At 36.7% G+C, this 24,479-nt stretch overlaps 1 protein-coding gene across 1 annotated transcript; it reads left to right on the top strand.

The window, feature by feature from the left end:
• Positions 1-1,190: 1,190 nt before the first annotated feature.
• Positions 1,191-22,246, top strand: ZC3H15 (zinc finger CCCH-type containing 15). The gene is made up of 10 exons (XM_068544818.1): positions 1,191-1,424; positions 9,736-9,837; positions 14,112-14,223; positions 14,880-15,032; positions 15,483-15,574; positions 16,761-16,943; positions 18,317-18,463; positions 18,629-18,730; positions 19,489-19,612; positions 21,439-22,246. Exons 1-10 carry the CDS (start codon positions 1,350-1,352, stop codon positions 21,627-21,629), a joined length of 1,281 nt encoding a protein of 426 aa, XP_068400919.1. The 5' UTR covers positions 1,191-1,349; the 3' UTR covers positions 21,630-22,246.
• The last annotated feature ends 2,233 nt before the right edge of the window (positions 22,247-24,479 follow it).

The raw sequence follows: 24,479 nt of genomic DNA, 5'->3' as shown, positions 1-24,479 counted from the left end.
GAATTATAAAGGAGTAAAAGTACTGAATTCCTAATCCTACTTTCATTTGCTACTGGATACCACAAACAAGCAATTATTTCAGAAAACAGTGAATTCAATGAGTTAGACTTATTTCTAATCTAAGAATAAATGACTATGAGGGACGAGGGCTATCAGAGGAGGTACTATATTTTAAAATGTATATTTTCCACTTAAGGCAAGGCAGGATCTTTTTTCTCTGCCTGGATCACAACTGCGGGGCAGAAACAAAAGTAATGGTCGGAGGTAGAAGGGAGTTAAGACCTATGAACCTGGGGCCACTACTATAAGTTAGTTTCTAGAGTCTTTATAATGCTCCCATATTTGTTACTTATAATTCATCAGTTTTGTAAGAATGATTACCGATAAAATTCTTCAAAAATCAAAGGGCCCAATGCTATCCTTGGGAGCACTAAAAAGAGAAACAAGGCAAATACATTCCACCCCCACGGGAAGTCTTAAAGGAGAAGATTCTCAAAGAATCAGAAAGATTATAATACTGAATAGAGAAGCAGGTGGGGTCCTTCCGTCTTCTGACATGAACAACTACAAAAAATAATAAAAGATAAACAAGAAAGTAAATAAATAAGTAAAAGACAGGGGAGTCCACCCATCAACCAGGGATAGGATCCCAGATGAAGTAAAATACATCTCACACACACACACGAGATTCTTTGGCATTATCTTATGTAGAAAGTTTCCACTTCTTCGTAAACCTTCACAGTAACCTGAAGCACGCTGCACTCGCCGGCCGGCCGGCCCTGCCCCACCTGGGCACGAGAAGAAGGTAACTGGGTACCCTGAACCTCCAAGCATCCCCGAGTTGCTGCGGCTGCTCGGTGATCACCCAGGCTGGGGATGCTACAGGCGACCACTAATCCAGCAGGCAGAAAAAGCCTCCACCCGAGGCGAAGATGGGCATGAGTAGCACATCCTCAGCGGAACAGAATGCGCAGGGAGAACTCAAGCGCAGTGGGTTCCAACCCGCTCGCCCCAACCACTATGAGGCCTGCCGCAACCAAAAAGACGCTAGGCGCGTAAGCGACATCACGTGTGACGCCTGGTCATTTTCCCACGTCCCGTCCCCGCCCCATCCTGGCCGGCCGCTGCAGAAGCGCACGCGCACCTCCGCTTCCGCGCTCCTCGCTACCCACAATGCTCCGCAGCACCGAACTGTCGCAAAGGCCGCGTTTCGGCGGCGAGTGAGCGAGTAGCTTTCCGTGTGGTGCGGCGGCGACGGCTGCGCGTGTCTTCCTCCTCCTATCGCGGGGCCAGAGTCCCTGAGGGAGTCCAGCTACGCTTAAGTCTGGCCGGTGCCACCTATCTCCGCAATGCCCCCCAAGAAACAGGCTCAGGCCGGGGGCAGCAAAAAGGCGGAGCAGAAAAAGAAGGAGAAGATTATCGAAGTGAGTACCCACCCCCTCCCCCACTCACGCCGCGAGTCCTCAGGAAAGCATTCTCCCGGTTCCCCGCTCCCCGGCTCCTGTTCGCGTCTTCCGGGGCCACGTGCCCCTTCCTTTGGTTCTGTGTGCCCACAGCCCCTTCTCCAGCGCCCTGATGACGCTCACTGCCTCTCATCGCTGTAGTGACGCCGCTGGCGCCCCCGTACCCAGCCTTTGCTTCTCCGCCCACACAGCAGCCTTCACCGGGTCGCGTGCGAAACGACCCCCACCCTAGTGCCCACACAAGGTTGTGTCTTTCGCTAGTCACCGAAATTGAAGATGTTTTTAGGCTTGTGTTTTAAAAACTACGCTGAACTGCCCCGGACCAGACTCTTTCTGGGAGGCCGACTCATTACGAGCCTTTGTGTTCCTTGTTTCTTTACCCGTCACTTAGGAATAGTGGTTACTTCTTTCAAGGCAACAGATTACTTCTTCGTGGCCTTCTCGATTCATCTCTAAACTGTTTCAAGTTAAATGAAGAGAGGAGGTTTCTTTCATGTCGTAGCCCACCGTCTTGTACATGGCGCTTGTCACATAGATTCTGAGTTACATTAAATCCAATGACGTTTTAAGAGAGATTAGGTCTCATGTCACTAGCTGTGTACAGTGCCGTATCTGGATTTGTTATATATTATACATATTCATTTAGTGCACTGAGCCTGTTGCCCTTTAATGGCAGAGGAACGCTGTTGACGTTCTCAAATGTTTTATGTTTGTAGTCCAACGACTGTTATCAATGAGTTTCCTTAAGAGAGTGAACCGTATTTGAGATTCCATAAACGTACAGTGTAGTCCCCAACAAGATATTTCTTCCCTCAATTCCTGTTATTAATCCTTCTCATAATTAAACAGTTCCTCGTGTACGTTACAAGTAATTGGAAAAGCCATGACCGTTTTTCCTGCATAAGGTATATCTGAATAATTAATGGAGAGCCTTTTGTAGAATAGTTAACTTTTTATTAGAACACGACCAAAATGCGTGTTGCGTGTTTTGAAATGAGATGTTTATTTATAAATGATTATTATTTTTAATATTTAGTATTTATAGCCTTGAAAAATAGCATTGAAAGCCTCCAGAGTTTCACTGTATAAATCTAATCAGAACTGTCAAATTTCACAAAGTTTTTAGTCTGCTGGTTGAATTTAACTAACATGCTTATTTAGAATTCTAGTAGCCTTGGCCAAGTTCCGACACTGAAGCAGAACCTGTATTCTTATTGCCAGTTTGTGCTATTTAGAACTGTCATGAGTAGCATAACCGGAGATTTGAAAACAGAATGATTGTCACCTTCACACCTGTGTCTGCTATACCTTTTTGAACAATCTGGACTCCTGGCACTTAGGTAGATCTCTGGGGATGGAGATCTGATGGCATTCGGTGCTGTGTAAATAAACCAGGAGCATTTTAGGGATGACATTTTACCTGTTAACTTCCTTTACTGAGGTTGTATTAACATGTTAGACCATGATGCCAAGTAAAACTCCCGTATAGACATGAAATTAAATGTTACATGATAATGTAAGTATACTTTACACATTATCAAGTTTTAACTATATATGATTGTTTCTATTTTTAAATAAATATTTATTTTTGTTTTAAGGAATTGTAAATGAAAGTTACTTATAGTATCCCATCAACTAAAAATGGTAGTTATATTATGGATTCATTGATCTTGTTACAAGGTTATTTTTAAGGTAAAGAGGACTTTAGTTTCGTTAATGAAGACTTCACCAAAGAAAATTGCAAAATAGCTGTATTCTTTAGCCAAAAGTATTCTAACAGAATGGTGAAATTAAGCCTTTTTCCCTCACATTTAACATATATGATGAGTGGGGTTTTTTTTGTTTTTTGTTTTTAATTAATTAATTTATTTATTTTTGGCTGTGTTGGGCCTTCGTTTCTGTGCGAGGGCCTTCAGTTGCGGCAAGTGGGGGCCACTCCTCATCGCGGTGCGCGGGCCTCTCACCATCGCGGCCTCTCTTGTTGCTGCAGAGCACAGGCTCCAGACGCGCAGGCTCAGCAGTTGTGGCTCACGGGCCCAGTTGCTCCGCGGCATGTGGGATCCTCCCAGACCAGGGCTCGAACCCGTGTCCCCTGCACTGGCAGGCAGACTCCCAACCACTGTGCCACCAGGGAAGCCCTGTTTTTTGTTTTTAAATGGTAGTGTGTTGCATAGATCTTTGCTACCACCAGAGAGGAACGACAATATTGTAAATTTGTAGGTTAAGTTATATCATTTTTTGTGAAACTAGATTTATAGAGAATATTGTGTTATTCATCATGGTTAGGAAACAGTATATTCTATTTTGTTAAATATCATAAGTGACTTTTTTTTTTTTTTTAACTTACCTAAAACCCTAGCATGTCACAGTGGCTCTTGCAAGGGGTTGAGGAGAGTTACAGCAGGCTTAGCTCCCAGCTCCTCAATCAGATTTCATCCAGAACAGCACTTTATCAATTTTTGTATAATTTGCACAATTTTGAATACTAGAAAGGATTTTTATTACCAAAGCCTTTAAAAATTAAGATGAAGTAAAATATATACTTTTAAGAATTCTACATGTTTTTTAATTTTTTAAGTTTTATATACAACTTCTAAAGGTTACTTTCCATTTATAGTTATTACAAAATATTGACTGTATTCCCCGTGTTGTACAGTACATCCTTGAGCCTATATACACCCAATAGTTTGTACCTCCCACTTCTCCACCTGTCTATTCCCCCCCTCCACTGGTATCTAGTAGTTTGTTTTGTGTTATATTCACTAGTTTGTTGTGTTTTTTAGAGTCCACATATAAGTGATATCATACAGTGTTTGTCTTTTTCCATCTGACTCATTTAACTTAGTATAATGCCCTCCAAGTCCACCCATGTTGCTGCAGATGGCAAAATTTCATTCTTTTTATGGCTGAGTAGTATTCCATTGTGTGTGTGTGTGTGTGTGTGTGTGTGTGTGTGTGTGTATGTATGTATGTACCATATCTTCCTTATCCATTCATCTGTTGACGGACACTTAGATTGCTTCCATATCCTGGCAATTGTAAACAACGCTGCTATGAACATTGGGGTGCATGCATCTTTTCAAATTAGTGTTTTTGGGGGGGGGTTTGGATATATACCCAGGAGTGGAATTGCTGGGTCATATGGTAGTTCTGTTTTTAGTGATGTAAAATATATTCTGCAACAGACTTATAATGAACGTAGTTGGAACCTGGTTCTTACTGGTTGTTTATCTCTATGACCATAATATTTGTGGAAAAAAATATTTCTTTTTCAAAATAGTCTATATTTTGACCTGTAAAAGGCTAATACTTATTTAAGAGTCTGGTTAATTTTGGAAGGTTTTTATAGGACTATGACCCGAAATTCTAAGTTCACCAAAAATTGACAGTTAAGTAGAACATAAGCTTTTTAAGCAGTACTTTTGAAGAGATTTTAAAATAAGTGGTTGCACTACTTGCCTGTCCCATCTTCTGTACCTCTGTTGCTTCCACTGCCACCACCATAGGCACTCACTATAGAAGAAAAACAGCAACACGTAGCTTTTGAGAACTCTAAGTAAAGGAAGTAAAAAGAGGCATGAGAGACAGCATAATTTAATGAAAGAAGCACTGGCTTGGGGCGAGATAGACCTGCATTTGAATCCCATATTTCACATTAAAATTTCAAATTTCGGAGGCTTCCCTGGTGTGGCAGTGGTTAAGAATCTGCCTGCCAGTGCAGGGGACATGGGTTCGAGCCCTCGTCCGGGAAGATCCCACATGCCACGGAGTAACTAAGCCCGTGCGCCACAACTACTGAGCCTGTGCTTTAGAGCCCACGAGCCACAACTGCTGAGCCTGCGTGCCACAACTACTGAAGCCCGCGTGCCTAGAGCCCGTGCTCTGCAACAAGAGAAGCCACCTCAATGAGAAACCTGCGCGCCGCACCAAAGAGTAGCCCCTGCTCGCCACAACTAGAGAAAGTCCGTGCGCGGCAACAAAGACCCAACACAGCCATAAATAAATAAATGAATGAATAAATAAATATATATACATTTCAAATTCTGTAGTTTTAGGCACGTTGCATGACCTATCTGAACTGCAGTTTCTCATTAGCAAAATGGAGCTAATTCTTATATTACAGAACAGTGGGTTAAATGAGATGACATGTAAAGTACCTCACATATGGTATATGTTCAATTAATGGCAGTTGTTAATTTATTAATATAAAAAGAACTAGTTAGGGGAAATAGACTGAACTGTACTGTTTATGCAGTGCTTACTTTCTATCACTTGAAATAATTTCCTTATGGTGCCTTCATTTTTTTACTTTCTCTATTTAAACTCCCCAAGATTTCATGAATTCATTTGCATTTATAAGTATTTTCTTTCTGAAATGAGTATATCAAAAAGGGTTATGGTTCTGTTAAACATTCACACTGTTGTCTCAAATGGCATGCACTATTTGCTTTCTTTCTATACAATTTAATAAACTGAAGTCAGCTTTGGGAAATGGAAGGTTTGTTAATGGAAAGGGGGGGATAATCTGGGTTTAGGGCAAGCAAATAAAGGATGTCCAGCTAAGGCCTTGTAGCAGTAAGGAAGTAGTAATGGAGACCTATAGGGATAGGATCCAGGTATGTAAAGGATGGAGAAAGAAATGATTCTCGTTGCCAGTGAAAAACTTCAGCTAAGGTCAACTGTTGATTACTTGAAGCTATATTAACCAGCTGCAGAATATCCATTGCATGGATAGACAACAAAAACATACTGGAGTGCATTTGGGGAAGAAACTAATGAGGTAAAACAGTGCTGGCCTTTGTTTATACTAGTGTCCCAAAAGGAGAACTCCAGTTATCTTGGAGTACTATTCATTATTGACCTGCACTCCTGCCACCTTCCTTTATTCAGACATCTTATTTAAGGAGTGGAGGCTGTCCTGTAAAAGAAGCAGGATTACTGAAGAGTGGAAGGGGGAGAAAGTGTCAGTTTTAAGTGAAGTCTGGAGTTCACTGAGTGTTAAGGCTTTTGGAACCTCTGGGAGTCGTCCTTTTCTTAGAATTACTGCCTGTTCTCTAAACTCCTTTGTATTTAATTTCCCAAGTCTGAAACACACACTGTTTCTTCCTTATCACTTAACCTTTGGGACCTTATTAATCTAATGAGGACCACTGTTTCCCTAGTTTTATTTTAACCATGATTTGGGGTTGAGTATAACCTCCAGTCTTCCCATCTCATATCCCCCGACGCTAAATCCAGGTTAATCTTTAGGTAAGGTCTGTCCTGAACTCAAGAAAAAGGGAAAGGAAGCCTTTTGGAAGTATTCTGAATTTCAAACTATCCTATTTTCAAGAGGTACTGTTAGTATCCCAGGTCCACAGTGTAATATTCAGAAAACTTTGTGTACCAACCGACCCAATAACCTAACTAGTTTCTCTGGGAAGTAGTTTTTCATGGTGGAAAGAACAAGGACTTTGCTTGGAGTCAAATATACCTGGGCCAGACATAGTTCTCAGTGTTTTGGGGAAAGGAAGGAAAAGAAACAAGCCATCTACAAGTGATAAATTTACACAGCTCCTTTAATTCTCTCACTGAAATAAGTACCTTTTTGCAGTTGAGGAAACAGAAACACGTTAAATAACTTGCCCAAGGTTATTAAGCCGGCAAGTGGCAGAGTCAGGATTCTGGCTCCAGAGTCCTTGATGTTAACCACTGTGTTCCACCTCTTTGTAGTAATCCTAAGAGGTTAGTGTGAGACCCACTTTACAAATAAGAAAACTGACAAAGAAGGTAATTTGCCCAGTTCTGTTTGGGATTAGAATTTGGCCAGTCTGACTCCAGAGCTTATACTCTTAAATCATTACATTGTACAGCCTGCCCCTTATTAGCAATGTTACTTCGAAAGAATTGTTGAACATTTCTGAGTTTCAGTATCCACATTTACAGAATGAGATAATAGTATATCATATGGTTGTTAAGAGGATTCAATAAACTATATATTCAGGAGTTTATGTTTAGTGAATACTAGGTAAATAAGTGTCCCTTGTCTCTGGAAAAAAATAACTATTTCCAAGTTCTAACCTAATTAGAGACTTCCAAGACACAACTCATTCATTCTCTTTAGACTGGTTAATTATGTGCTAAAGCAGTGTAACTAAACCTGAAAAACTGTTTTTCTCCTGGAATCTGGAGCTTATATACCTCTACCAGCAGCTGTTGTCATGAGTACTTTCTTCTCTAGCTGGCCACATCCCCTTAGAGGACTTTTTTCTTTCCTAAGTCTTCATATATCAGTATCTACCTTGCTGTTTGGCCTTGTTTATTCAGTTTGCTTCTCCTCTGTAGTTACATGTGGGGTATGAGTTGAACCCCAGATACGCTGTTCTCTGATGAGACATATGTAGATGGTGTTGCACTTTTGAACCTCAGCATACGAAGATTGATAGTGGATGGATGAGTTGGTTAACTGGCTTAGTAAAGCAGAGCAGTTGGGCCTGAGTGCCCACCTAAGAGTGCGTGATTGAGAAGCAAGTGGGTTTGCTCTGCAGAAGTCTGCAAAAAGCTCAACAGTGGGAGGTACTAGGTAATGCAGAAGGCGAGTGACTGAAAACTGGGTGTTAAAAGTATAGAAGTAGCTGATAGCTCTTATCTATTCCCCTTGCAAGAAAGGGGGGTGGAGGGGATAAATCAGGAGGCCTCTTTGCTTCTGTAACTAGACACAAAGGATGTGGGAAGCATGGTTAAAATGTGAGCCTGAAAAGGGCCACTAAGGAGTCTGTGTAGTAAACTAAGAGACACCTTCTCCCACCTGCTCTCTTCTCCAGTCCTTTAGCCAGGGTTGTTGCTCTCCTAGCTAGAAGATTCTTCTCCAGAGAAACAGAAAAGACAGGAAAAAAGACTTCAGATACCAGTGTTTGGTGGTTTCCTGACAGCCTTTTCACCCGTTTACCTTAGAGTGAAGCTCACTCAGTCTCGCTTCTTGTGTTAGTTTCTTAGGGCTGCCATAACAAATTACCACAAACCAGGTGACTTGAAACAACAGAAATTTATTCTTTCACAGATGTGGAGGCTAGAAATCTGAAATCAGGTGCAGGCAGGGCAGTGCTCCCTCTGAAGACTCTAGGGAAGAATCTTTTCTTGCCTTTTCCTGGTTTCTGGTGGCTTCTGGCAGTCCTTGGCATTCCTTGGCTGGAAGTTGTATCACTCTAATCTCTCTGCCTCTTTCTTCACACTGCCTTCTCTCTCTGTGTGTGTGTCCTTTCCTCTTCTTATAGAGACACCAGTCATTGGATTTAGGGCCCACTGTAATCCAGTGTGACTTCATCTTAATTTATTACAGCTACAAAGACCTATTTCCAAATAAAGTCACATTCTGAGGTCGGGGTAGACATGAATTTGAGGGGGGGACCCTATTCAACCCACTGTAGCCCCCAAACACACACACAGTTGTGCAGTGCTTTCTAAATGTTTTTATGCTGTATACTTACTAAATATGAATAAGTAGTCAAAGACCACCGTTAGTGCCTTGCACAAAATGAGCATTCCATAACTGATAGCTGCTATTGTATTAATAACTTGCCCAAATTACTATTTAATAATATTCCAAATTTAGATTGTTGCTTTTTAGTTAGGAATACTTCAATTTTAATATTTCCTTTTTAGCAACAGCTAGTAATGTATGTACTTCAGTAGTTTGATTTCTATAAATTTAATTGTTTTGAGAGGATAGCTCTATTACCCCAGAAAACCAATCCAGAACTTAATGTATCTTCTTACGCAGTATTCCGTAAAATGTGTTCAGTAGTGCATAATCCCTCAGGATACTCTGAGAAAAATGCTTTCTGAGGTAAAATAAGATTTGGGATTGCTGCCTACTGTATCCCCTCTGGTAAAGGCTCTCACATATCTTGTGCTTGAGAATTAAAAACCCTGTTAAATAAGCATTTTCCTAAACTTATTTGACTGTTGAACTAATTATCCTAGTGTAACAACTCTGCACATCCTGTAATACTGATATTCTAAAAACACAACTGAGAAAAAGCACTATAGGCTAACAAGTTTATTGACGATAGTTATAAGTATGTACTGAATCCTAAAGAATCCTGGGTGACGTTTTGAGGTCATATGTTGCCTAGACTTGTCGTTGTAGTGTTTTGCATGTCTGTGTATAGCATAAAGAAAGAATAATTTTCTTACCAATACGTAAATGAAAGAATGATTTTTAGACATGACTGAAAAAAGATAAGAAATTAATATAAATTGCTAAGATACCTCAATAATTTTTCTCATTTAGGACAAAACTTTTGGTCTAAAGAATAAGAAAGGAGCAAAGCAACAGAAGTTTATCAAGGCTGTCACTCATCAAGTTAAATTTGGTCAACAAAATCCACGTCAGGTAAATAACTTAAATTTCTTCATTTTCTTCATATGGATGTAGTACAGCATCGTTGCAGATAAAAATGTTTGATATTGTAATTGTGTTTCAAAATGGAATCCTACTCTATAAACTTTCCTGCATCTTGCCTTTGTTACTCAGCAATACCTTTTAGATATTCCTCCAAACCATTTTGATATAGTTCTAATTTATTCTAATGGCTGCATACTGTTCTATGATGCGGATGTACAGTATCCATCCATTTCACTATAAGTAATCATTTTGTTTCCAGCTTTCTGACATTAAAAACAGTTGTACAAGAAATATCCTTATACATGTGTTTTTACATGCATTTGTGCTTTTATTTCTGTAGCATAAATTGTCTGGTGACACATTTCTAAATAAAGGGAAATGGATTTCTAATTTTTAATAAATTTGCCTATCATTCTCCATAGAGATTGTAATACTTCAGATTTTCATTTGCAGTACGTGAGTTATAGGTACTAAAGCTCTTTTTAATGTTTTCCAATCTGATTATGTATAAAGTGATACCTCATTTTTACTTTCTTTCCCTTACTCCTAGTGAGTTTGAGTACCTTTTCATAAGCTTGTTGGCTATTTTGGTTTGTACTTCTCTGACTTGTCTATTCAGATCCTTTGCTTTTTTGGTTATTTGTCTTTTTATTGTCAATTTATGAGAGACACCTTCTGTCTACATTATAGATAATTTGTGATGTTTTTGTTACATTTTGTTGTACAACAGTTTTTAGTTTTTGTATTGTCAGATATGTCTAGTTTTTCTTTTATGTGGTTAAAAGGTCTCCCCATCACGAGATTATGTGTGTTTTTCCTCGATTTTTTCTAATTATTTTATTTGCACAGTCTGTAATTTTATCATATAAATTTATTTTGTATGATACTAAGTTTATTTCTTTTCAAATGAATAGCCACTTATACCAGCATCGTTCATCTCACTGAATTGAAATACCCATATTGACATATGTTAAAGTCTCATATATGTTCAGATCTATTTCTGGATTCTCTTTTCTTTTCTGTTTATTGTCTTTCCCTAAACCAGTATCACATTGATTTTGATTATAGTGGCCTAGTAACATATTCTGTTAGCTATTAAGGCAAGTCCTTCCCCCCCAAGATGTTACTCCTTTTCTGTTTTTCCTGGCTGTTCTTAGGCGTTTATTTTTCCATATGAATTTTGAAATTATTTAATCATTTATCAGTTTTACCATTTTATCATTCAAAAAAATTTAGCTCCATTTTCTTCAAATCTCTGTATTCTCAATTCTTCATTTTATGTAGATCTTTCACTTTATTGAGTTTAGGATTTTATAGACATGGACCTTTATTTTAAAAAGTACTTTTTTCACCACCCTATCTCCTTTTCCTCAACTTTTGGAAACACTTTTTTTTTCCATCTGAAAATATCAGAATATATATTTGTGAGATGGTTAACCTCTATCACTGATGCTGTCTACAAATTAGTGCCTCCAACACTTTTTTTTTCTCTTACACAGTTTGACTCTAAAGCCAAAAGCTTGATCTTCCACATTGCTGACTTAATAGCTTGGTTTCATAAAAATGCATGCTCAGGCCTTGGAATCAGATCAACTTGAGTATGCATCCCCCTATCTTATTTGTTACATGATCTTAAATTATTTAGTGACACTGGTCTTTAATTTGTAGTATAGTGTAAGGGCATTTACCCTTGTAGGGTTTCTATGGTTTAACTAAAAGAGAAGATAATGTAAATCAGCTGGCATAATATAAGAATTCATTTCAAACATGTTCCCCCTCCCCCTGTTTTCTCTTCTAGTGGGAAGTATGTTGACTGGTATTCAAATTTTATAGACCTGAGAAAGCCATAAAATGTGTTGTGGTTGTTAGGCTTGATAGTACATTTAGTAATATATTTTTGATAATTTCTTGGGTACCTGACCTTTTATCTGTGAACTTGAGGTATCTAACCACCATACTTAACATTGGAAATGAGCAGCAGGCTTGCTGTTGGAGCCAAGCAAGAGATGCCTCACCCTAAACCCTGTGATGCCGAGGATGACCCTACTCTGTGTCTCCTCCAGATGTACCTCTCCCCACACCAGCTCAGGGCCTGCAAAGGTCAGTTACCCCAAGTCCATCTTAGGGTATACTACACTGCCAATATGCCTGAAGTAGTCAAAGGGAGGATATGTGCTAGGAGTGTGGACAGAGCCTTGATCCATTCCATGTTCTGCTCTGCACCTTCTTTCTCCCTGCACAAATGTGGTGGGATGAAACTCAGGGTGGGAAGAGGAGGAGCCAGGGGTTGACTCTCACTTTACTGCCATGCTCCAGTGTGGAACTCCATGGAACCTAAGCGTTTTAAATTTGAAACTGTCCTTCCAGGTCACAAGGTATGTTTGTCAAGTAGGGGTACAAACCATACTTGATTTAACATTAGTTTGATTTCTAATTTATAAACATTTACAAAAATGATTTGTAGGCATCCACTGAACTCTTGCTTGGGGTCCCACAAATGTCTGAGTTGGGCCTAATGAGCAAAGAATACTTTTTATTAAAGATAAAGTGACTTAAATTTTTTCTTTTTAGAAAACTTTTCCCATTTTTCTGTTTAAACACATCCGACCCACATGGTCAAAGTCAGGATTTAGAATGCCTTTAACCCTATTATAGTATTTGGCCAATCTTTCCCTAAAATTTCCTCGTCCTTTAGTACATCTTTGTCCTGGATTTCTGTTTCTTTGATGTTTCTTTGTTCCTTTAACGGGCTTTTTAGGTTCTGTTGGCTTGTTTAATATTGGTATTCTTCAGGGAACTGTTCTCTGCTCTTACCACTTTTTTATGCTGTCCTTGCGTAATCTCATACACACCCAAAGTTTACTTATTTGTAAGCAGCTATTTCTAAAATCTTTATCTCAAAGCAGACGTTCTCTCCGGGAATCAAGATCCATGTCCAGCTGCCTTCTAAATAGCTCCACGTAGATGCCCTGTAAGCATCTCCTACTCAGTATGTCTAAAACTGAGCTCATCCCCACCTCCTGCCCAGAAACCTGTTCCTCCTATATTCCCTGTCTTCTTTAACATCACTATCCATGCAAGTGATAATCCTAAACTCCTCCCTCTCCCTTGTACTTCATGTCCAGTCACTTAGTCCTAACAGTTCTACCTCCTTAAGAGCGCTCCTTCCCCTTTCCTCCATCCTTGCTACTAATGCCTATTTAAATTAAAGCCCTTGTGCTTTCTTGCTTACAGCAGTTTCATTAGCCTCCTCATTTTCGTTGCCTTCATTCTTGGGCTCCTTCTAGTCCACCCTTCACAAAGTTGTTGTGATCTTTGTAAAATACAATCTGATTGTATCACTGGCTTACTTTAAACTCTTGAGTCTTATCCTGTCACCTGTTGATACGGTCTAAATTTCTCATTGATGTCTCTCATACCTTTTTCATATCTTTGCATTGACTGGCACTCTCTGCATTTCTTGCCCATCAGAAGAATTCATCCGTAAAATATTAGCTCAGTCTAATTTTCTTAGGCATATTGGCATTCTTTGTTCCCAGAGCACCATGTATTATATTATAGTTGTTGACATGTCTGTCTTCCCACTAGATTCCGAGCTTCTTTAAATAAGCATCTTTGTCTTTTCATCTTTGTATTCCCTGTCATCTAACATAGGACCTGACATATAAATGTTTGGATGAATCCTCTAATCATATTAGGTATGTAAATTGTGTGCCTGGAATTATGTCATATGTCATGTTTGTTTTGTTTTGTTTGATCTCCCCCATTGACCTAGCCCAGTGTTTTTCCACAAGGGTACTTATAGGTATTTGGGTTGGTACAATTCTTTATTGTGTGGGACTATGCATTTCAGGATGTTTGTATCTCTAATCTTCAAAATGCACCTACTTGTTTCTGGGTTGTTGTCACAGAAGAAATTCCCAGGTGAGAACCATTTGCTAAAAATGCTGGGCATGTAGCATATGCTTAATAAATACTATTGCTATAAGCTTTTAAATATGCTTTTAACTTGGCATGGTACCATTTATAGGTTTTTTTTATAAAAGTCAGCTGCTACAAAATTTAGCAATTTCATTTAATAGTTTAACCACACCATTTAATATATACTGGAAGGCCATTGTAACACTGATATTAAGAAGTAAGAACTATATACATGTAATATGCAGTTGTCTTTATGTCAGTGATATTGTATATTACTATATAGTAAAAACAATTTCATTATATGAAATCAAATTTACATTTTATACCTGTGAATATTATAGGTAGCACAAAGTGAAGCTGAAAAGAAGTTGAAGAAGGATGACAAGAAGAAAGAATTGCAAGAGCTAAATGAGTTGTTCAAACCTGTAGTTGCTGCTCAAAAAATAAGTAAAGGTAAACTTTAAATTTCAGAAACGTTATTTTTATCAAATGTAATTCATATTTTAACACTCTTAATATGTTTTCTTCAGATTATAAGCCAGTTGTGTATGCTGTGAAAATAATACTCCCTTTGTCAAAGTTATCTTTGTCAATGACTTTCTTATGGTTCCTTTATACATCTGCATAGCTGTGTCGTACAACTGTTAAGTCCAGCCATTAGCTCCTCACTTAAGGGAAAATTAAGGATTTGGGGCAGTCTACTAGTTGATTTATAATATCCAATCTTTGGTAGTGGGCAAAGCAAACCTATGGTTGTAAAAGCTGTAAATCCCAAACTGTTGGCAGTATACCTGCATTTATATTTCTCTTTTGCCTCCTGCCTCATTGACTCCAACTAGGCAAGTGACGATAGAATAACCTATGTATTTGCTTGGTTTCCCACCTCTGCTCTCTTTCTTTTTGGTAAGAATAAAGGAAACAAAAATAGATATAAAATGCTTTAGAAAGAACTTAGAAGAAATGTCTTACTGTTCACTTATATATGGCATTTCCTCTCACACCAGTAATAGAAAATAACAAGTTAACCAAAAGTAATTATATCTCAGATAGAAGCTCTACTTTGTGATCTGGCAGATTATGGTACAAATACCATATGCTATTTGACATAGGTGCAGATCCCAAATCTGTGGTATGTGCATTCTTCAAGCAAGGACAGTGTACTAAAGGAGATAAGTGTAAGTTCTCTCATGACTTGACTCTGGAGAGAAAATGTGAAAAGCGAAGTGTTTACATTGATGCAAGAGATGAAGAGCTTGAAAAAGGTATTTTTTTTTAAAGATATTCTCTTAAAAGTAAATGTATATTACTTTTGGTTTTTTGTCACTAAGATATTTAATAGCTTGAAGACTGTTTCAGTCTTAGTAGGACTGTGTTTGTCCTAAAGAATAGTTGTTTGTTGTTGTTTTTCATAAAATCTGAATTTACCATATTATGCCCTTTGATTAAGTAAATGAAGATGTTTAAAAACCAGTGGCTTATTTTGTATTTGTCTCTTACCCTTTCTTCCAGTACTACTTTCTCATTTGCCTAAAGTACTTAGATTTTAGTGGATAATCTCACAACAGTGTTATTCCTACCTTTGGTGTTTTAAAGGAAATGTGTTTGGTCGTGAGTCTTAAAATAGAGCTTTCCTGTGTAAGGATTCACGCAATGTGTTTTGGGGACAGTAGATAAAATTACAGTATTTAGTCTCCATATCTCTTTTTATTTAGATACTATGGATAATTGGGATGAGAAAAAACTGGAAGAAGTAGTGAACAAGAAGCACGGTGAGGCGGAAAAGAAAAAACCAAAAACTCAAATAGTATGTCCTTTTCTTGAATTGAGTTGCTGTGGTATTTATCATTAGGGAGAATTAAGTGTCAAGGTATTTGCTGCTGTTTTCTACTGGATTATTCTTTAAGTTATTGCCTCTTTTCATAAAGATTAGGTGAATCAAGCTTTGTTTTTGGAATTTACTGGTGTAAGTTATACAAATTTGTTTCTTGTTTAAAAGTGACTTGAAAACCATGTGACTGAAGTCCTTCAAATGCCGTTTTCTGAGGTGGTTTTACTTTCTCAAACATGTAGAATTCTTTATTTTTTTGTGCAAAATGAATGGAGGTAGAACTATTAAATTAACCCGCTTAATTCATAACATACTCTGTTTTAATGGTAGGGAGACATTAATAAATCACAAGGGTGAAAATATTGTTGCATATGAATTGCAAAATGAATTTTTGGTAGATAATGGTTCTAGTATTCTAGGAAATGTACTTTTAAAAATTGGTGCCTTATTATTTCTCAGACCCTACATTCACGTCCACATATTTATTCTGTAGTATAGTTACCATGAAAAACCTTGCCGTGTTAGAAAAATTCTAAATATTGTTTTTACTTACTTCTGTTGTATTTTTTCAGGAAAAAAATGATGCTTATTAGTTAATTTTTCCTTCTTGTTTGTAAAGCGTGTTACCTAAGGCTTCAGTACAGTTGCATCTTGCACCCATTCATGTTTTAAAGGGTCACTATCCTTTGTGTTTCTTCTGTGCCTTACTCCTTTCTTAGATGTAAGAAATTGCCTATAATTTCAGGTAATTCAAATAGTGTTAGTATCTTTACTGCATGTGATTAGTTTTTAGGAAAGATCAAATCAAAACAAAGTTATTGGTTTTATTTTTTTGTAACCATTTTTATTTTCTCATATTTGAAAACCAGACTTTTGGATTACATTTACAAAACCTAAATGGCAGCAAATCCTTTTTGTATAATTCAGTTTAGAGCAATGTCAAAAATAGAAATTTTATACAGATCCTCTCTAAAGGGAATTTACCATTGTATTAAGTATTTTAATTAATTTATATTTACATTTCTGCACGCAAGGTGCTCTGTACGTAAGTGGTTAGCCTAAAGAAGATGTGAATTGAGTGTACTTGTTCCATATACCTAAGCATTTACCTTGGAAATGGACCACACTGAGCCACTGCTTGTGAATAATATTGTCTCTATAGGTGTGCAAGCATTTCCTCGAAGCTATTGAAAACAACAAATATGGCTGGTTTTGGGTATGCCCTGGAGGGGGTGATATTTGCATGTATCGTCATGCACTTCCTCCTGGGTTCGTCTTGAAAAAAGATAAAAAGAAAGAAGAGAAAGAAGATGAAATTTCATTAGAAGATCTAATTGAAAGAGAGGTAACTAGTATCTTTTTCCTACCATAAAACACTAAAGCAGTATTTATTGTGAAATTCTAATATTTACCACTTGGGGGCAATAGCATGTTGTTATGAAAGGGAAAGAAATATTATGAATTTTTCTCGAAGCTGCCTTACTTTTTATTTGATTATTCTTATATGTCTAAAATGTAAGCCTAGCCATAATCATTAGCCAAGCATGACATTAATTTTAGAATTATGAAATAATTTTTTAAGTACTAGCTGCTGGCTTATCAAATAAACTGTTTCCATAAGATTGATATACTGGTATATCAGTTTGTGAAAATGCTTAGTCGGTATTCAGAGTGATTGAACTTGACGTTTTAGATATTTTCTTTGGTGTCTTTATTTTTTTGCCATTTTACTAATTATTTAGTAGTTTTTAACACGTGTGGAAACAGACAACTCCACTACAGTTTTTCAACTATATGTTTTATCATCATTCCTGGACTCAAAGACTCTTCAGCTGCTCATCTCTGGCTCAGCACAAGAGTTTTATTCTTTGAGCCAGCAGATAGGGTTACTGAGTTAGCAGATAAGGCTCCTGGCCTTGACATGAAGCATGTTGAGATTATTGGAAATACTAGATTTAGGGTTGTATGCTTCAAACTGTATCCATTTTGCCTTGTCTTGGGTAATCTAAATGTGTTGTGTACATGTCTAATGTTGAGATTATATACATTTCTTAAAAGGACATACTGTTTGGTGTCTCACATAGGCAATATACTGTGATAGAAAATGTAGACTTTGGAGTCAGATATATCTGAGATTACTATTTGTATCCTAGTTCTGCCACATATTAGCTAATAACCTTTGGTAAATTTTCCATCACCCTCTGTTTGCTTATTTGTGGAGATGGATGTGTTAGCATATGTGTATGAAGTACTTAACATTGAATACCTGGCAGATGTTCAGCAAGTATTATTTTTCTGTATATTTATTATTTGATTATTGGCCCTGAGGAAAGCAGATGGTGCCTTTTGCTTAGTTTTTTTTCTTATCTCTTGAGGATCACAGATGAAACTTGGATATTGTCATGGTGCTTTTCGTATTTATTGTTTTCAGCAATTGACTTATTTTAAAACTATTTCTCGTGACAAGTTTTACTCATCTTCAATTTTGAAAAGACATCTAGCTCAGGATAATATATTTTATAATGTTTAGAAATGTTTGTATCTCTGGACATGCATTTTGCTCCTTGCCATGTAAAGTGAAAATAAATCAGTTTATTCTAAATTTAATGTCTTCATAACAGTCATAAGCAAGGGCTTAATTGAAGTAAGAGAAAACTATTAGATCATAGTATCATAGATGACTTTAGGGGGAGAAAATTAACTTTTTTATCTTTGCAGCGTTCTGCCCTAGGTCCAAATGTTACCAAAATCACTCTAGAATCTTTTCTTGCATGGAAGAAAAGAAAAAGACAAGAAAAGATTGATAAACTTGAGCAAGATATGGAAAGAAGGAAAGCAGACTTCAAAGCAGGGAAAGCATTAGTGGTATGTCCCAAACTCACCCAAATAGATTCTCTATTCTTTCTTTCATTTTATAATTTCTGTATTATGCAAGATTTTATCCTTATTTAATTATGTGTATGTCTAAAATCAGTGACCAAGAAATGTTTGAATTTTGTCCTGAGTTGATACATGTGTGTATTTGAATAGATCAGTGGTCGTGAGGTGTTTGAGTTTCGTCCTGAGCTGGTTGATGATGATGATGAGGAAGCAGATGATACCCGTTATACCCAGGGAACGGGTGGTGATGAGGTAAGAGGAAGCTTTGTCACCTCATCTTCTCATGTTGATTGAGAGAAACAGTAGAGAGTGACAGTAGAGCAGTATAGTTAAGAGTACCAACTTTGGGGCCTTGGTTCAAATCCTGACTCTAACCTGGGAAATTAGTTACATGCTAGGCCTCCACCCCCATCTGTAATACGGACATAATGATAATCCCTACATCACAGAGTACTTGTGAGAATTAAATGAGTTTATAAGTTTATGTTTATTTACAGTTCTTTATAGAACTTAGGGCAGTGCCTAATATATAGTTAAATGCTTCTGTGTATTAGCTGTAAAATATGTTTTATTCTCCCTCTAAAAGAAAAAAGGTTTTTGTTTAATATTTTATACTAAAAAAGAAAAATCATGAGACAGACACTAAAAAGTACAGAGAAGGGAGCAGGAGACAGCAGCAGAATTATTTGGTGATACAGAGACTTAGTATTAGCAAATAGCTTTTCATTTTTCATATGGTTATCATAAAATTCTGACTTCTGCCTTTGAGTTGAAAGATGGAAATATACTCTATATGTAAAAATATGATGTCAGAGGAAGAAGCTTCAAGTATGGCATTGCTATTCTTTTTTCAAGAAGTTTAGAAAAAAGTGAATTTTGGCAATAGTCATTTGTTTTCATTTGGCATTATTAATAATTTTATTTCATTAAGATATATGTCAGGTAAAGGGCAAGTAATTTATGAAAACTGTTCTTATTAGTAACACTTTCTTTTCTATGTGTTTTTAAAGGTTGATGATTCAGTGAGCGTAAATGACATAGATTTAAGCCTGTACATCCCAAGAGATGTAGATGAGACAGGTATTACTGTAGCCAGTCTTGAAAGATTCAGCACATATACTTCAGAAAAGGATGGTAAGTATGCTGACTTTTGTGTAATTCTAAGAATTCAGAAACTGTCTAAAGGGGGGTTAGGCCAGGCTTGGCAAACTTACATGCTTGCAGGTATCAGACTGGTAACATATAAACATGTGATTTGGCTGTATATAAAAGTAGTAAACAGTGGAGGCTGTGGAAATGGGTGGCTGGTTGGATATTGAAGCCATTAACAAACTAGAAGGGGCCAAAATGAGTTTGGAGATGTAGCTAATGAGTTCAGTTCAGGACCTCATGAGTATGAGATATTTTGGTTATCAAAAGTGGCGTTGTCTAGGATACTGTGTAGACATTACCAGGAGGAAAATGTTTGAAAGTCATCTGCATTGGTAGCTGAGAGTGAATGAACACACCCAGGCACAATACATACGATGAAAACATTCTAGAACAGACTGCAGAAAATATCAATGTTTTAGAGTAGTCAAAAGAGAAAAAGCTTGGGAAAGACACTGAGAAGGACAGAGAAAAATTAAGAAGAATTTCAGGAAGATTAAGTAGGATGAGAATTAGAAATAATTCCTTAATTGTGATTAGGGAAGGAGTTGTAGGAATAGGGTACACAGTTTTCATTGGGACTGCAATGGTATGAGGAATGAGGAGAAAAAAATGACTACAGATCACTCACTCTTAAGAACTTTGAGGGGGAGACATGGTCATGAGAAGGGCCTTTTAGGATATGGGAAATCTAAATATATCTGTTGGCCAGAGAAAAAGGATCTGGGAAAGAATGAAAATTAAAAATGAAATAATATTAGGTACAGAAGCAAGATCTGGAAGTATAAATAATGAGTTCAGTTAAGAGTGAGAATGGAGGAGAGGCTGGCTAGGTGTATTTGGAAATAAGGATTGCTGATACAATTTATATCTAATTGTACCTTGAGTGAGGATTTGAAGAAAAAAGTAAAAGTTTGGCATGGTTGCTGTGAGAGAAAAAGGTAGACTACTGATCAAGGCAAAAGTTGAGGGAAAAAAAGCTAAACCTTGTTTTTACAATGAAGGAATAAAAGTTATAACTTGAAAAACTGGCCTGTTCTCCTGAGATTTGAGAATGCTGTCAGACTATTGTCTTAATGCCAATCTGCTGACTGATTTGCTCCTTTGAGAAGTAGGGCTTTGGTGACAATAGGCACAATTGCAAGTACCTCAGAGGTTATAATTCCCAAGAATTTGTCATCAGAGATGTTTGAAATAACTTTAAATTAGGCTATTAAAAATTCTGTGTGTTCAATATTGATGTCATTGAACAAGAAAAGGCAGCATTTTTGTTTTCTCAGTCATATAATTATAGCCTGAAAGGAAAAGTAGCTCCATAGCCCCAGGGTTTTTTTTTCCTCCACAGTTTGATGACAAGATGAAATATTTCTGCATTCACACTCATTTACAGCATTACGACTAGTGTGACTTAACTACTATTTGTAAAACCAAAAGCTAAGTAGCTGCTTATATCATAAATGTTTTTTTTTTTATTCCATAATCATTTATTCAAACAAAATATGTGGAAGTTGACTGTTTAAAAACCTAATTGTTGGGTCATGTAGAGAACACAAGGTTGTATAAGATAAATCTTGCCCTCAAATGTATGAACCGTTAAGCAGTCAGATGTCTACAGTGAAAGACATATTTTATAGTAGGTATAGATAATTGATACAAATAAGCTCAGAAAAAGAGCAGTTCTTGTTGGAGTAATCTTAGGGAAGGCTTTCATGGAAAAAGGAAAAGAAGTATATCAGTCTGTGACTGTCCGTTGCTAATGGACTAGTGTTTTCTTTTTCTAGGCCTTAACTGATTTCAGTTTTTATTTTTAGAAAACAAATTAAGTGAAGCTTCCGGAGGTAGGGCTGAAAATGGTGAAAGAAGTGATTTGGAAGAGGACAACGAAGGGGAGGGACAGGAAAATGGAGTCATCGATGCTGTTCCTGTTGATGAAAATCTTTTTACTGGGGAAGATTTGGATGAACTAGAAGAAGAATTAAACACACTTGATTTAGAAGAATGACACCAAAGAAGTCAATGAAAAAATTAAGCCAGCTCAGCATGAGTTGAAATTGACTACATTAATTTTTTTCCACCTAGAATTCTTCAACAGGATGTTTGTTTCCCATGCTGATTCTGGAGGGCTTACTCTCCAAAAAAGGAATATTCTCCCTACATCTTGTCTTCTGACTTTGGCTACATCTCATAGTAAGTTCAGAGTAGTTCATGATAAATTAAAAATATAATGGTCATTGCAGAAAATGATTGATTGTTGTAACTGTCCACTCAAGTAGGAAGTGTAACTGCTTTTCCAGCTTTTGATTTTCATTGGGCATGCGTTATTACAAGGACAACATAAATTTAAATTACCCTTCATTTAATGCAGTTTTTAATGAGTGGTTTTATTTCCTTTGTATTTATATGTTTAAAAGACTGCCTGAGATATGAGCCTGTACTTCATAAAGGAAACTGCATATGCAGATTCAGTATTGTATATCTTTGGACAATTAGATGGACATTTAAAATGAAACTTCATTAATCTGCCAGGATCAGCTGCAGTGCCCTGTGTTAGACTGTTTTAAACTATTCCTTTTCTTTTTTGCCAATGAAGTTGTAAATAAAGACCGTGATACATTAAAATCCAAGTATGGGCCTTTTTTTTTTTTTTAAGGTTTTTTCTGTGAAAGTTTTCTTACCATTTCTAGCTTGAGAATTTTAACTAAATATCTGTTGGAGTTAACTATCACAGAAGGCACAGACACCTAAAGGGGTCTCTTAGTACTGATTATAGGACTGTGTAGAGTGCAGATAGCCCTACTATGAGCTTAGTAACACCAATACTTAGCCTCAGAAAAAGACCATAGGTGATGTTATATGAAAGGGTAATTACTGAATTGAGGATCATCAACCTAATTATCACCTACAGTTGAACCAAATACTACTAAAGCATCATTGTGGAGATCCATGGTGTTATAATAGTACCTGATAAAGTTTGATTAGTCTGTTTGAGAGAGTGTAAACAAATTCACAAGAAAACTGGGCTGGGGGCCTTTGACATTGAGATCCCCTGAAAAATTAGGGTGATACATTTAAAATGGACATAATTTGCCAGTCACATATTTAATACTAGTTATACCTTTTTATCATTTTTATGTAAGTATATTTTCAAATATTAATACAGTGCTTTTGTTATTTGCAAATATAAATGGATTTTAAGATAATAGCACTAAAAGGTCAGGTGACCTGGGCCCTAATTAATTTCTGCCTCAGATAAATTATATGATTTTTAAATCTCTGAACCTTAGTTTCTTCATCTACATAGAGGAGTTAAAGTGCTTCTGAATTGTAAAACCTAAGAAAACATGACTAAATCTTGTCAAATGATAACATCAAAGTTGGTAAAGAGATTGAGTTCCTGGCTGTTCAGTACTATACCATAATTGACATTTTTAAAATGTAGAATATCATGAGCCAAGTTTCCCATCTACAGTGGAAGTATACTTACATACTTTCTACGAAAGATTTGTTTCATTCTTTTTATTAAAGAGTTTTAAATGTTACTTATGCTTTATTTAATAATGCAACATTTTCAGTTTAAAGTATTACTACCTTACAGTAAGCATGTGATTTTGAAAACCAAATTTTCTTTAATCAGTGAGTTAAAAGGAAAATGCTACATTGTGGAAGTAATTTTTAAAACCCACAATTCTTTAAATTTTGGACAGCCTTCATCTAGCCTGTAAGTGTCTTTCATTAGAAAAACAGTATATGCTCAGAGAATGCAAAAAAGCATTTAAATCTGAAAAAATCAAAATGCAAAATTAAATTTGCTTCTAAAGTAACATATACAGGCATACCTCAGAGATATTGAGGGTTTGATTCAGACCACCAGAGTACAGCGAAGTATTGCAGTAAAGCAAGTACACGAATTTTTTTGATTTCCTGGTGCATATAAAAGTTATATTTACACTATACTGAAGTCTATTAAGTGTGCAATAGCATTATGTCCAAAAAACAATGTACATTCCTTAATTTAAAGCAATAGCTAAAAAATGCTAACTATCATCTCAGCCTTCAGGACGTCATTGCATTAATATCAAAGATCACCTATCACATATCACTAAAACCAATATTATAATAATGGAAAAGTTTGCAATGTTGCAAGAATTACCAAAGTGTGACACAGAAACACAAAGTCAGCAAATGCTGTTGGAAAACGGCACCGATAGACTTGCTCAGCGAAGTACAGTAAAATACGGATATCGCATTTTTACCAAAGATCTGTGGCATCCCTGCATCGAGCAAGTATATCAGCGCCATTTTTCCAACAGTGTTACTTTTAAATTAATGCTGTTTTTTAATGTTTGTTATTATAGATGTAATACTATTGCATACTTAATAGACTATAGTATAAACTTAACTTTTATATGTACTGGGAAGCCAGAAAATTTGTGTGACTCACTTTATTGCAATATGCACTTTACTGTGGTGGTCTGGAGCTGAACCTGCAATATCTCCGAGGTATGCCTAATATTGTTTACAGTGCAGTTACCCTGTCTTAGTACAATAAATCTGAAATTGGCTCTTGTTTTTCAAACTCATTTACACATAACTTTAAATAGTTTTTTCTTACACATTGCTCTTTTATATAATTTCCATTGTAAACATAGTAGGTCTCTGTAATCTAATTTTAATTACGTGATGACTTAGCTTCATTTTTAAAGATTTGTGATTTAGGAATTTAGAAACTTATAACGTAAGCCTTCTACAGGAGGAGAACTATGGCTTTGCACCTATTTCCATATAATTTGTAGATGAGATCATTTTCCAAAACATAAGAACTTTTTATTTTCTCGTTAACATCTAGGAGATT

This window comes from Eschrichtius robustus, chromosome 5 (genome assembly GCF_028021215.1).
Source record: "Eschrichtius robustus isolate mEscRob2 chromosome 5, mEscRob2.pri, whole genome shotgun sequence".
NCBI classification, from domain to species: domain Eukaryota; kingdom Metazoa; phylum Chordata; class Mammalia; order Artiodactyla; family Eschrichtiidae; genus Eschrichtius; species Eschrichtius robustus.
This window is presented reverse-complemented; position numbering and strand designations above follow the sequence as displayed.